Source organism: Paramisgurnus dabryanus, chromosome 14, assembly GCF_030506205.2.
Source record: "Paramisgurnus dabryanus chromosome 14, PD_genome_1.1, whole genome shotgun sequence".
Classification (NCBI taxonomy): Eukaryota; Metazoa; Chordata; class Actinopteri; order Cypriniformes; family Cobitidae; genus Paramisgurnus; species Paramisgurnus dabryanus.
In genome coordinates, this window is record NC_133350.1 from 18618872 (window position 1) to 18631359 (window position 12488).

At 36.0% G+C, this 12488-nt stretch overlaps 1 protein-coding gene across 1 annotated transcript in view; it reads left to right on the top strand.

The window, feature by feature from the left end:
* Window positions 1-12488, top strand: part of mapkapk2a (MAPK activated protein kinase 2a) — a 43219-nt gene that overhangs the window by 17806 nt on the left and 12925 nt on the right. Inside the window, exon 2 of the mRNA XM_065241433.2 lies at window positions 10560-10699. Coding sequence (XP_065097505.1) covers window positions 10560-10699 — 140 coding nt within the window. The remainder of the gene's footprint in view (window positions 1-10559; window positions 10700-12488) is intronic.

The following is a 12488-nucleotide window of genomic DNA, read 5'->3' on the forward strand; positions in this document are numbered from 1 at the left end:
GCCGCTTCCAGCTTGCGCTGTTCTGTAGTATTTTTATAGTTTATTTCTTAAAGTTTATTCTAAACGTGTCACATGTCCATATTGCACGAAAAAAGGCACTACACTCCCTTGAATCCGCAGCAACACATCCGCCACATAATAAAACTGTAGATAAACAGACACACACACACACACAGATTCCTGCCTTTATTAAAGAGAAAAATATGTTCAGCCCCTCCTTCCGAAGCTTCGAATATTCGATTTTATTTCTACTAGAGCTTCGAAGCTCAAAAAATGGTATTCGGAACAGCCCTAATACACACACACACACACACCAAATGAAATGAAAAACCTGAATCAGACCATTGATGCTCTTTAATGTGTGACAGCTGATGTAAATAATGGAGTTTGGATTTAGAATAACAAAGAGGTTATTATATTTGGTGTCAATGCTTCATATTTATTGGTGTGAAATGGTAGAATGTTGTACCTATTTTATGCTGCATTTGACTTAAGTTGTGACGAGACTAAACAGGCTCTATGTCTTATGCATGTTACACTGATGTTTTTAAACAGTGAGCAGTAGTGGTAGGACATTATCGGACCATATAAATATAAATTGAATTGAATTATATTGCAGAGGCCGATATATCTGCCAATATTTGGACTTTTTTTATTATTGGCATCAGCCAGTAAATATCTCTTATTACTTAAATTTGAGGTTTGTAATAAAAAAGACACTCAGTGTCACTCAATGTAAAGCCAAAGTCTGACAGACAGTAAAATGACCAATCATTATTCACTTTTTAACATGACGTTATATTGTGTTATGAATATGTTATGAATAACAAATGTATTTTTACTGGGTTTTTTTTTGTTAGTCTCTTATTTACTGTAATAACATTTGTGTTAAATCGGCCTCATATTAACATTTATCAGGTCCGGAACCATATTTCTCTTAACTCTTTTAATATCAAGCAAGTCACTCTTATTTTCAAATTCCTGCACATTTTTAAACCAAAACCAAAATGTCAGATGTGCAAGTGGATGGACAACTATCCTTTGTGTAAGGTTAAGCATTTAGGATGGTACACCTCTCAGAAAATGTACCAGGAAAGATGTTCAGTAACCATATAGAGCATTGGATTTGCTAGAGTAGAGCTTAATGTTCTTATTTTTAGGAAATCCTCTGACTCATTTAGACAGCACGGGTCACATTTACGGTCTAAGGCTGTGTCTCAATTTAATTTCATATGCAGCCTTTGTCTTGCAAAACATGCAGTTCATGTATCCATTGCCTGAGGAGACCGTAATTGATGATGCTACGGGTTTTCAAATGGCAGGTCAGCATGCAAATGATGGTATACGTTTGTACTGGAAGCTATCTATGACGAAACAAACACTGTCATTTAAAATCGATGAAGCGCATATCTCTGGAATGAAGTCATTTTGACATGTTACTCACTCCTAAATACACCTTAAGGTGTACTCGCATTATACCTAACCAAACTGAACCATGCTTGAGCGTGATTGTTTTCCCTTCCTAGATCACCAGAAGCATGCCCTCCTCACATTATACTTTTATCAATCAGAGCCTGAGCATGCTTTCGTCATTAGGATGTGATTGTTTAATAGAAAACAGGAAGTAAAGTGCTCTCTTAACACTGAAGCCCATTGTAATGTTAAGTATGTTTTTTTTTAATTCGGCGCCCAAATAAGTACATTTATTTGGGCGCAATGACCCAGCCCTTCCACATGCCATTATATTGCCGTAATATTGTATTTGCAGCGATCACACTTAGTTTGCGGTGCACTTAACTTTTAGTAACCTAGGAAAAATGTTTGACATGAGGGAGTTTGTTTGAAATGATCTGGTAAATAAAAAAATTTAAGGAAAGTGTTTGTATTATTAATTGCAGATTTTCAGGACAAGATGCATCATAAATGTTACCTCAATTATTACGTAATACATGATATGGACGTAATTGTTATAAATCGCCTCCCTATTTAATTTATTTTGCAAGTGAAGATTCACAGCACTACACTGTAAGCACTTATCCCTGGCCTTGACTGATCTCTGTAGATCTCGACATGATGTAGGGTCAGATGATGTAGCTGTTAGTCAGTGAAAATGTGAAAATAAATGCTATTGCTTATTAGCCTCTATTAAAGCAACACTATGTAGTTTTTTTACCTTTAAATAATGTTTTAAAAATTATTTCAGTGATAGAACAACTTTTAACTGGACAAATTGTACTGTTGCTGCAACCTGAGCAGCCTCCTAGCTGCTACAAGCACACTCTGAAAGTGGCGGTGGAGGGTAGGAAACACAGCCCCGCCCCTCCCCCTGCCTGATACCAGACACTGTTGTGCTTTTCAACCACATGGGGGAGCTGTAAGTCATTTTTACATGGAAACTACATAGTGTTGCTTTAACAACAAAACATGAAAGATTAAGTGCTTTGACAAACAAAGTGCTTTGTACATGTTAATGTCAGTATCTGTGAACTATAACATGAACTTAATGTAAGTATAGAATAAATCAAAACATTTAATTATGCATCATTTATTTATTGTTTGTCACATGTAGTAAACCGTTTGTTTGCTAGGTGTAATGGCAATAGTCTTTTTGACTACTGAATAGGAAACACAAGTATATTACAGATCTTTGTGAACACTGCAAGTTGTTTGGGCAGTAAGCAGTGACAAGCACATGGCATTGTGTCATTGTGCCAGTATGTCTATACCGAAACCCACACATTCACAGGAAAACAACGATAGCATCTTGTTATACAGCATTTACTGTTATAAAGCGGTTTGTCAAGTTTTGGATGATACCAAGAAGTCATTTCTAAATGAAATGAATTTGTTTTGTCTTCTGTTGTTATTTTATGACCAAAGCACTTGTTATTCATAAAATGTAATGCCTTAAAAACAGTGAGTTAAATCTGATTGGGGTCACTGGCAGATGTGTTTAATCAGATCAAGACACTTTGAAACAAACATGTTTTCCCTGTCATGTGGATGGTCAGTCATCACAATGACCAATAGTTTGTCATTACATACTAATGCAAACACACACACATGCACATTCTGCAAAACAAAGACTGTTTTAGCTTTTTTACTAAATGAAGATGGTAAGTAGCTTATAGGCTGTTGTATCTAAACCGAAGCAGGTGAAAGATGCAGGCCTTCCACCTCAAGCCCCCCTTCACATCCTCTAGAAACCCCCCACCCTACTCTTTTGTGTGTATGCGGAGGGTCTCTTTTGTGTTGGGCTTCAGGAAGGTGAATGGGCCACATCTGTCATTCGCCCACTGAGTGGGTAGAGGCAAACTCTGATGGCAGATGGATTTTCCTGCAGATCTTTTGGTATTGAAGAACGCATCTGTTTGTAGCGGCAAAATTCACAATGATGTTGAGATTGTGTATTTATATATTCAGAGTATAAACAATATTTTCATATACGCCTTTAGGGTAACATTTAGGGAATGTAAAATGACTTGGCAGATGAACTTTGATAGTCTAATAAGCAAATGTGGCTTTAGCGCTTTGTGGTTAGATTCGTTTACCATGTGTTTTTTTATATTGTGCCAGTGTGTCATCGTGGGTGTCATATATTTGTTTGTGTGTAAACTTAATCAAGTTGTTGTTAGTTGTCAGGACTTTAGCAGGATATCAAGGGTACTTCAGGTTTGGCAGTGAAACAGGAGAACACTCAGCCCCACCACATGTTTCATTGGAGAAAACCAACACCCTCCCCCAATAACATGTGACACCGCCCCTTTTATCATATCCCCCCTCACATGCAAAACAAAGCTCATGCCACCTGCCATATGTCTTTTACTCTGTCACTCGCAATCACTCATGCTAGATTTGCTGATGACATTTAATATCGTAAGTCAACAAACTTCAATATAGATGTTCCAACTACATTAAAAGTACAGGGAGGTTTTCATGGCTGCCTTCCAAAAAACTGTGACGCAAGTCAAATACACGTAATTGAACGTAGAGACCCTTTGACGCAGTTTCTTTCATGGCTGCTTTATGTACACAATCATGGCATGGCATGTATGCTCTTTAACCTTACTCAGAATGACAGCGCAAAAATGTGTTGCTGAAGAGTTTTGTTCTTAAGCTTTTTTCTTTGGTCTTTACAAAAAGCAGGTATTAGACCATTGACAGCAATAATTGGACTGTTGGCTTGGCAACACTTTCCTCGAACAAAGAGGTGTCTCACCTTACCAAGTGAGAACATTTTGACCTGGCAGAGTTTCCTTTAGGGTTGTTCTTATATGAAATAATGGATTTGAGACACATCTGTCTACATCAAAATTGTAGGCCATTTTCTTAGTATATTTGAGTAATCATTGCAATTTTTAAAAAATAAAATGTTAACACATTTGTTTTGTTATTAAAGTATGCTCTAATATTAAGTTATGCTTTTGGAAATAACAGTGAATCTAGTAGAAATATAAGTCATTTAGATCTACGTTAATATATATTTTTTTAAATTTCGACAGCTTCTGTCCTGATTACTTTGAGGGGGTGGTATGTGGAGACTGTGGGCGAGTCTCTCTGCTGTCATTTAAATGCGAGTGGGAGTAATGACAGGTGAAAATGGACGTGAATAAATATTATGTCAGTGTCCGCTGCTTGTGTTGTAAGTAAACATGCTGCACAGTGTTTGGAACATGTATATGTAAGTAGGGATGCACGATATATCGGCCGGCATATCATTATCGGCCGATAACTGCTTATTTTTAATATTATCGGTTATCGGTCTAATAGCAAAATTAGGCCGATAAATGAAAGCCGATAAATTATGGATTATTTCGGTTTATTGAACCACTTCACTTGCTCATTGCTGGCCATGTGGAGTTTTGATTAGTGCTTTCTGTGACATAGCACGAAGATGACACATGTTGCTGGGCTTAAGAAGAGTATGCTAGTCTAGCGCAAAGACAAGATGTCCGCGGTCTGGGAGTTTTTCATTGTGAAATTAATATGAATATTTATCGGCCTATATATATCGGTTATCGGCCCCCAAATATAAAGAGTTATCGGTTATCGGTATCGGGCAAAATTTCCATATCGGTGCATCCCTATATGTAAGCCCTTTTTCTGATTTTTCATCGCAATTGATTAAATAGGATCGTGCAACGTTCACACGCTCGCAAAATGACACTAATGAAATACGCGGAGATCAGCTGCTTTAGTTTTATCAGTGAAAGTTTAAAAAGAGAGCTTTACACTGTGTGTTCATGCTAGAAGTCAGAAAAGACGTAAAACATTGTGCTCATACCTCAGGTTCCATAAATAGGTGTAGAGAAGGTGGTCTCGTATGGCCATTCCAACACATTTAACCACTTGTGCATTCACACTACAAAAGCAATCCGATCGAAAGGGTTTTCGACTACCTCTGAATGTGCATTCCTACATGCTGATAAAAATGTATTCCTTAAATTTGCTGTAGGTTCCTTGAGAGTTGAACTAATAATCTCTGTGTTGCTCACATCTACAGGAACATATCAAATGTCCCTGTCTCCTTAAGACTTTATTGGGTGGTTTTCCGGACATGGATTATCTTAAACCAGGTCTAGGCTTTAGTTTAATTAGGAAATATGACTAGTTTTAACAAACATGCTTTACTAAAAACGTTACTGCATTTTGAGGCAAAACAAAAGAGCACTGGTGTATTTTAAGATATATCAGTGCAAGTTGTTTTCAGTTTGGACGGCTCTTCCATTTATTTTAGTCTAGGACTAGTCTAATTCTTGTTTGGGAAAGCACCCCAAAAAGTTTACATGCTGGATAACTTCAGTATACCTCTGTTTTTGCCTGTCATACATTACATTTATGCATTTGGTAGGCACAAATCGATTTGCAGTGCATTCAACGTACACATTTTTTTTGTTCCTTACACTTTAAACCTTTCTTGTTGTACTTACATGTTTAATTTTAATCAATATAATTAAACTTAAAAATAACTTCAACAGCTAATTCAACATTTTAATATAATTTATAGCAACTCCTCACTAGTCAAGAAAGTTAACACTAATTGTATTAATTGAGGTTGATTAAACTTAAAAATTCAAGTGCAAAAAGGAATTTTTTACAATGATGAATCAAACCCATGACCTTTGGGCTGTTTAGACAGTGCTCTACCAATTGAGGTACAGACTAGTGCCATCTTTTTTCATTTGAAATGTTTATCTGGACACTTGGTTTGCTTGAAGTAAATGAAGGTTTACATTAGCATAGGCTTGTGACTAACCACCATACACTGCTCTCTTAGCCCCCCTGTTGGCGAGTGTGAGTATGCATATGATTGGATGGCAAAGAGAGGAATCCTGACACTTGTAAGCCGGCTTTCTGGGCAAGAGGGAATGACAGCCTAAGCCCAACCCCCCATGGATTCTTTCCATTGCATGTCATGCATAACTGTGTGGTGCGGTACAACCTGCCTTATTTGATTGTAGCTAGTTGGACGTATTCATGAGAAATACATACGAACAGTAGCAGACTATATTAAGAACAGTTTTGTATCTGTGAGAATTATGATGTGACTAAACATCTTGGCATTTTATCAACCAGCTTTCTTTTTCTTTATACTCATTATCAAAGGTTGGTGTGTGGCTAGACACACATTTTAAAGTTCCTGTTTTTCAGCACATTTAAACAAAGGCTTTGTATATGTTGTTCTTGATATTTCAAATGTGTTTGTTTGTGTAACAAACATATATATATATATATATATCTCTCCTGCTGCCAGTGAATAAAGGGGTTTAGATTCTAGGTTTCAGGTTTCAAATAAAAATTAGGGATGCACCAAATTTCCGGCAAACAAAATTATTGTGAAAAGGCTGAATACATTTTACAGAATAATGAGGTCTTTGACGCGATCAAGTAGCAACCAGTGGAGAGTAAGAGACGTGCAAATACAGCAAACATGTTGGTGAAAGCATTTTAAAGTGTCCGGCAAAGACGCGAAAACATACAAGTTTAATTTATCATTTAAAATCAAGACATCCTGAACACCATGCAGCGTTTGAGAAAGACACAGCGGCGATCCTGGGTATTTTTCAGCTTAATCCCCAAACACAGAGAAGAAGAGACTTAAGCTCTCTACTACAGCAATTGCAGTATTATAAAGATGTCCTAAAACCAGTTAAGACCTACCTACAATGACAAACAGGCTTATATGAAATGAGAAATGAAACGTTTATTAACAGTAAGCTTTTTGTTATATCGAGAAGCTCTGCAATATCACATACATTATCAGAGACGATTTGTCCACGATAATGAATGCAAATTTTGTCTAGCTTCTCAGTAAAATACAGCTCTGTGTAGTAAATGCCACTCCATTTAAAAAGCAGGTGATAGCAATTTACTACTAATCACGAAACCGTCTTTACTGATGAGATACACATGAGAATCGCAGGCGTTTTATTGAAGAGTCCCTATAATGACTGCTGGAATGTTAAAAAAATTTCACTGTTAAATAATGTTTCATTTTTACTATATTTATTTCATTCTAAATGTAACTTGTGCAGCTTCTAAAATTGGCAAAATAATGAGAAAAATAAAAGAATAATTGGTTACTCCGAGTTTTTCATTTTATTCAGGTGCAGCCAAGAATTTTTGGTGTATCCCTTATTACTATATTCTTAAAATAATCTAAGAAGTTTGTAAAAATGTCTCAAATGTTTCTTAGGGATTTCTTTAAAAAAAAAAAATCCTTAAGAATTAAAAGACAGGCTTTAACAGTAGTTATTCTATAACACACACACACACACACACACACACACACACACACACACACACACACACACACACACACACACAAATATTAATTTAACCCTTGTGTGGTGTTCGGGTCTGTGGGACCCGTTTTGAATGTTTACTGAAAGAAAAATTATGCAATTAATTGTTGTTTCAACCTCAGATTTATTGGCCTTGGCTCATTTTCTATGAAGAACATAAAAATAAACAACTTTATAATTAATGTACACTGTACACCCCCCTACACATTTATATTACATATGTGGTGTTCGGGTCCACTGGACCCGGGGTTAATAAAAGTGTAAAAATTGAATGTGCTATGTAACTTCACTCTGTTTTTCTCCTACCTGGGACTCCTGTGAGTGCATGAGTGTGTTTGTATACATGTCTGTACATATGTGATGGATGCATGTCAGAGTTTTCTCCTTCTGCTTTTGCTGTAATGCCGCAAGGATACAACATGTTATATGCCGTGCATGAACATTTGTCTGTACCTACTGTCACAAACACTTTACCTTCTGTCTAACAGGAACCATTCTACATTTTACCATTATAAAAAATCCATAGTTTTATTGTACTAAAAGAGTAGTAATCATGGTTATTTGGTATATTGATTACCATTTGTAAACCCATGGGTTTACCACAAAACCTATGGTGTGTGTACCTGCTATTTATCACGTTGTGGGGACCAAATGTCCCACAAAGATGTGTGTGTGTGTGTGAGAGAGAGAGAGAGAGAGAGAGAGAGAGAGAGTGAATAATAAAGTAAAATATTATCCATGTATTTTCATCATTCTAAGTTGTGGCCAATAGCAACACATTGTACTTCAATGTGTGTGGACCAGATGGACACAGTATATGTGTATAAAATGCAAGAAATGCATACACAACACAGCTACACATTAAAAATTTGCTTCTTATGTGTTGTGTTGGCTGGCATGAACAGGTTATGTGTTTAGTGGATGATGTCTTATGATACGCCATCTGTTCAGTTTGGGGCCTGTGCTGTGTAGACTGACACAAATGTGTACAATTTCAAAAAGTTCAAATAATTAAACATCAACAGTGGTGGAAAACTTTGTTTCATTTATACTTATTTAAGATAAATATGATTTTTCCCCCAATATCTGGATCAGAATAGAATTTCCTTCTTTTATTTCATATTACCACAAAAACGAATGGCACTTTAGTTTATAAATAGTCCTCTACCAGTGGTAAATGACCAATATTAACCATAAATTCTGTCTATATTACTTGCAATAAGGCTAAAGTTAACATCTGTAAACAATATTACATAAATTTTTATGAATGCATTGGTTTAAGATACTAATAATGCTCTGGGTCCACCAGACCCACAAACATCGTCTAAGTAACAAAAATACGAACACCACACAAGGGTTAAGAAACCATAGTCGTTAGGAAGAGTTCTCTTAGGAAGGTTTTTTGAATCCTGTCTGTAATGTGGGTCAGTCACAAGGTATTCAAGTGCTTTGGCATTGAAGGAGTGAAGTTGGGTGTTCGTCTTTATTAGGGCTGGGTATCGATTCAGATTTTCCAGATCGATTCGATTTCGATTCACAAGCTAGCAAATCGGTTCGATTTCGATTCTCGATTCAATTTTCGATTCTGGCTCTCGGACCAGTTTTTATACTCTATTCAACTCCATGAATATAGATTTAATACAAATACTATATTAATAAAAAGAACAGTGAACAGCAGGTTACAAGTGGGTAATTAATAAAATCGACGAAACACCTGAAACGCCATTTTAAGCACTGAATGAATGAATGACAGGCTTGCCTCTTGCTCCTTGGTAACATGCGCTAGGCAAAAAAGAGGGTGCCATCTGGTGAAGAACACTAGTAATTTGATTAATGTTAATCTTTCGTTCAATGTTTGCAAAAATAAATATGAAAGACAAAAATCGATTCTGCTCTTTGAGAATGGATTCTGAATCGACCACGTTTTAAAAAACGATTAATCGAAAAATCGATTTTTTTTGCCCAGCCCTAGTCTTTATGTAGCTTAAAAGGACAGACAATTTTGGTGCCCACTAATTCATTACATGAGGAGGAGTACAGGGTGTACACCAAGGGCTTAGACTTGTTAAAAACACCTAAACTTTTGGATGACTAAATGTTACAGTATATTTATAAGTGCAATTAACTTAAAAATTCAGAATCCTTCCTGTTAAGATATAACCCCTGAAAAAAAGCATTGCATATGACTGTCGTGGCTCTGAATTACATTTTTACCAATGTTAACCTAAAAAGTGTAAGGTATACTATGATCTCTCTGCAGAGACACAGACTGTATTTCACTGTAATAAGCCTTTCCCCCTGCAGAGGGAGACATATGTTAAGAAATCTGGACAAAAGTCTCTCAATGATTGGACTCCATTCATTCACTAGTCTGAGACTAGTAGCAGATCCATATACTGTATATATGGGCCTAGTAGCAGTAGTCCATATCTATATCTATATACATATACACACACATTTACTGTGTTTTACATAAACTATTCTACATAACTAAAGAACATTTTGTGAAAAATTACCTTCAAATCTTTAATACTTAATAAATGACTGAATAGGGTAATGTCAAAGATTTAAATTTAAAGTGAAATCCGTGAGTTAAGTCAAACTTTAATCTCATTATTAGATTATTAGACTTATTCAAAATTGGACAAATATTAATACAAGCATGCACATTAAATTAATGCACATACATTTGTGACCCTGCATGTGAAATCCATGATTAACACATTGTTGCTCTTTCTTTATGCACTTTTGTAGATGCTTCATGACTGTCCCAAAGCTAGACGAGAAGTTGAGCTACACTGGCGAGCTTCTTCATGTACCCATATCGTCAGAATTGTTGATGTCTATGAGAATCTCTACCAAAACAGGAAGTGCCTTCTTATTGTAATGGAGTGGTGAGTCATCTGTTTTCATTATCATCTAAAGATCAAAATGTCCTGAATTGTTTGGGTCGTTTTTATATTTCTCTGCTTGTTTGGTACAACATTACACATAGAAACTATTTCAAAGCAATTTACAACATCACAATACTACTACTATGAATATAAAATTACAACCACCTATAGTACATTAGGGCTAGGGAAAAATGACTGATTCTCCAGTTTTAATAAATATTTAATGCACCAATTTTGATTTGCAAAATCTCTGATTTGATTATTGTTTAGTTACTAATATTAATATTAGCTGCACTTCCCCTCCTTCCCTGAAGAGGTTGCTGTCGTGTAAAAACACTGAACTTTCTGATGAGAGACTTTTAACCGCTGACAGTAATCAAAGTAATGGAAAAGTAATCACCAAAACTAAGTATACTATTGAAAAGAGCTTTTAGTTTTATATGCAGTTAGTACGTTTTGTTTTCACAGTATTCATAGGCCTTTTGTGCCTGTTTTGAATAAGAGCTGAATGCTGTATGTTGATACTAAGGTGAATTTAAACCGCGGGAATCAAAATGTCTCCAATTTTATGTAGCAAATACATAGGAATGGTGTTGAAATGAACAAATTTAAAACACAATAACGACATATAAACAACTATAACAACCTGATTTTCCACACAGGGGAAACATTACAATGACGTACAGTTTGTGCCTTTTCTTTGTACAGTCTTTTCATATAATGAATGCCCTTTTGGTAATGTAAATGTGTACTTTATTAATTTTCTGTCCAAGTAGGAGCATTACAGGTATAAACATTTATATTTATAATTGGTCCGACAGTGGACTGACATAAGAATGACATAAGAGTCCTAAGCAATTTGATTGACTTACCACAGCACCTGGTACACAGCTAAGTGCTCACATAAAAATGAAAGCACATTATGACTTCATTATGATTTTAAAGACAGTGAATAAGTATATGTATTCTGCTGCTTTCATGTAGTCACATTGGTTTTAGTGGTAAACAACTTGATATTTCATTCATCTCAGAGTAAAAGCATGCTAGCTGCCATGACACATCATAACAGCTTGTTGCATCATTTATGACTTAGAGAGGTTTCCGGGTCTCATCTCTGTAAATGGATTACCAGCAGGTATTTGGACGTTACTTACGGTAATCGCTCAAACGCCTAAAGGACCCATTCATGTATGAGTGAATTAAAAAAGTCCCTCGTCCGCATAAGGTGTGTGTGACACAAGGCGGCGACCTCTCCTCTATATAGCCTATACATAGATGCATGTACGCAACAACATAATTTCCCATGCTTCACTGCAATATATAGCTACTTTCCTTTGTGCTTTGCACCGTTGTGCTCTTCCGCAAGCCAGTTACTTCTTTGGGGCGGTCCCTACAATAATCAAAATGGAACTTGAATACAAGCAAGTTCTCACATAATGACACAAAATAATAACTTTTGGTTAGTTCTGCAATAGACTACTTAATTTGCAGAGTACTGATTTGATTATCTGAAACGGTAAGGAGAAGAAAAATAGTACTGGTATGAATATGGAGTGGCTTGCTTAGTGTGTTCGTTTCATTTTCCCATTCAACAGATTTCACGTGTGGTTGACGCTCATAAGCTTATTATCCAGTTTTAACAAGTGCTGAAAAATGTTGCTATTGCATAAAGGACAGCGGAGGAAGAGTATTATTTCTTAGTGATTTATATCATGATTGTATTTCATATCACTAAATGACACAAATCTGATGTCTGGTTTCAATCTGATTTGGTGAGCTGAAACACCTG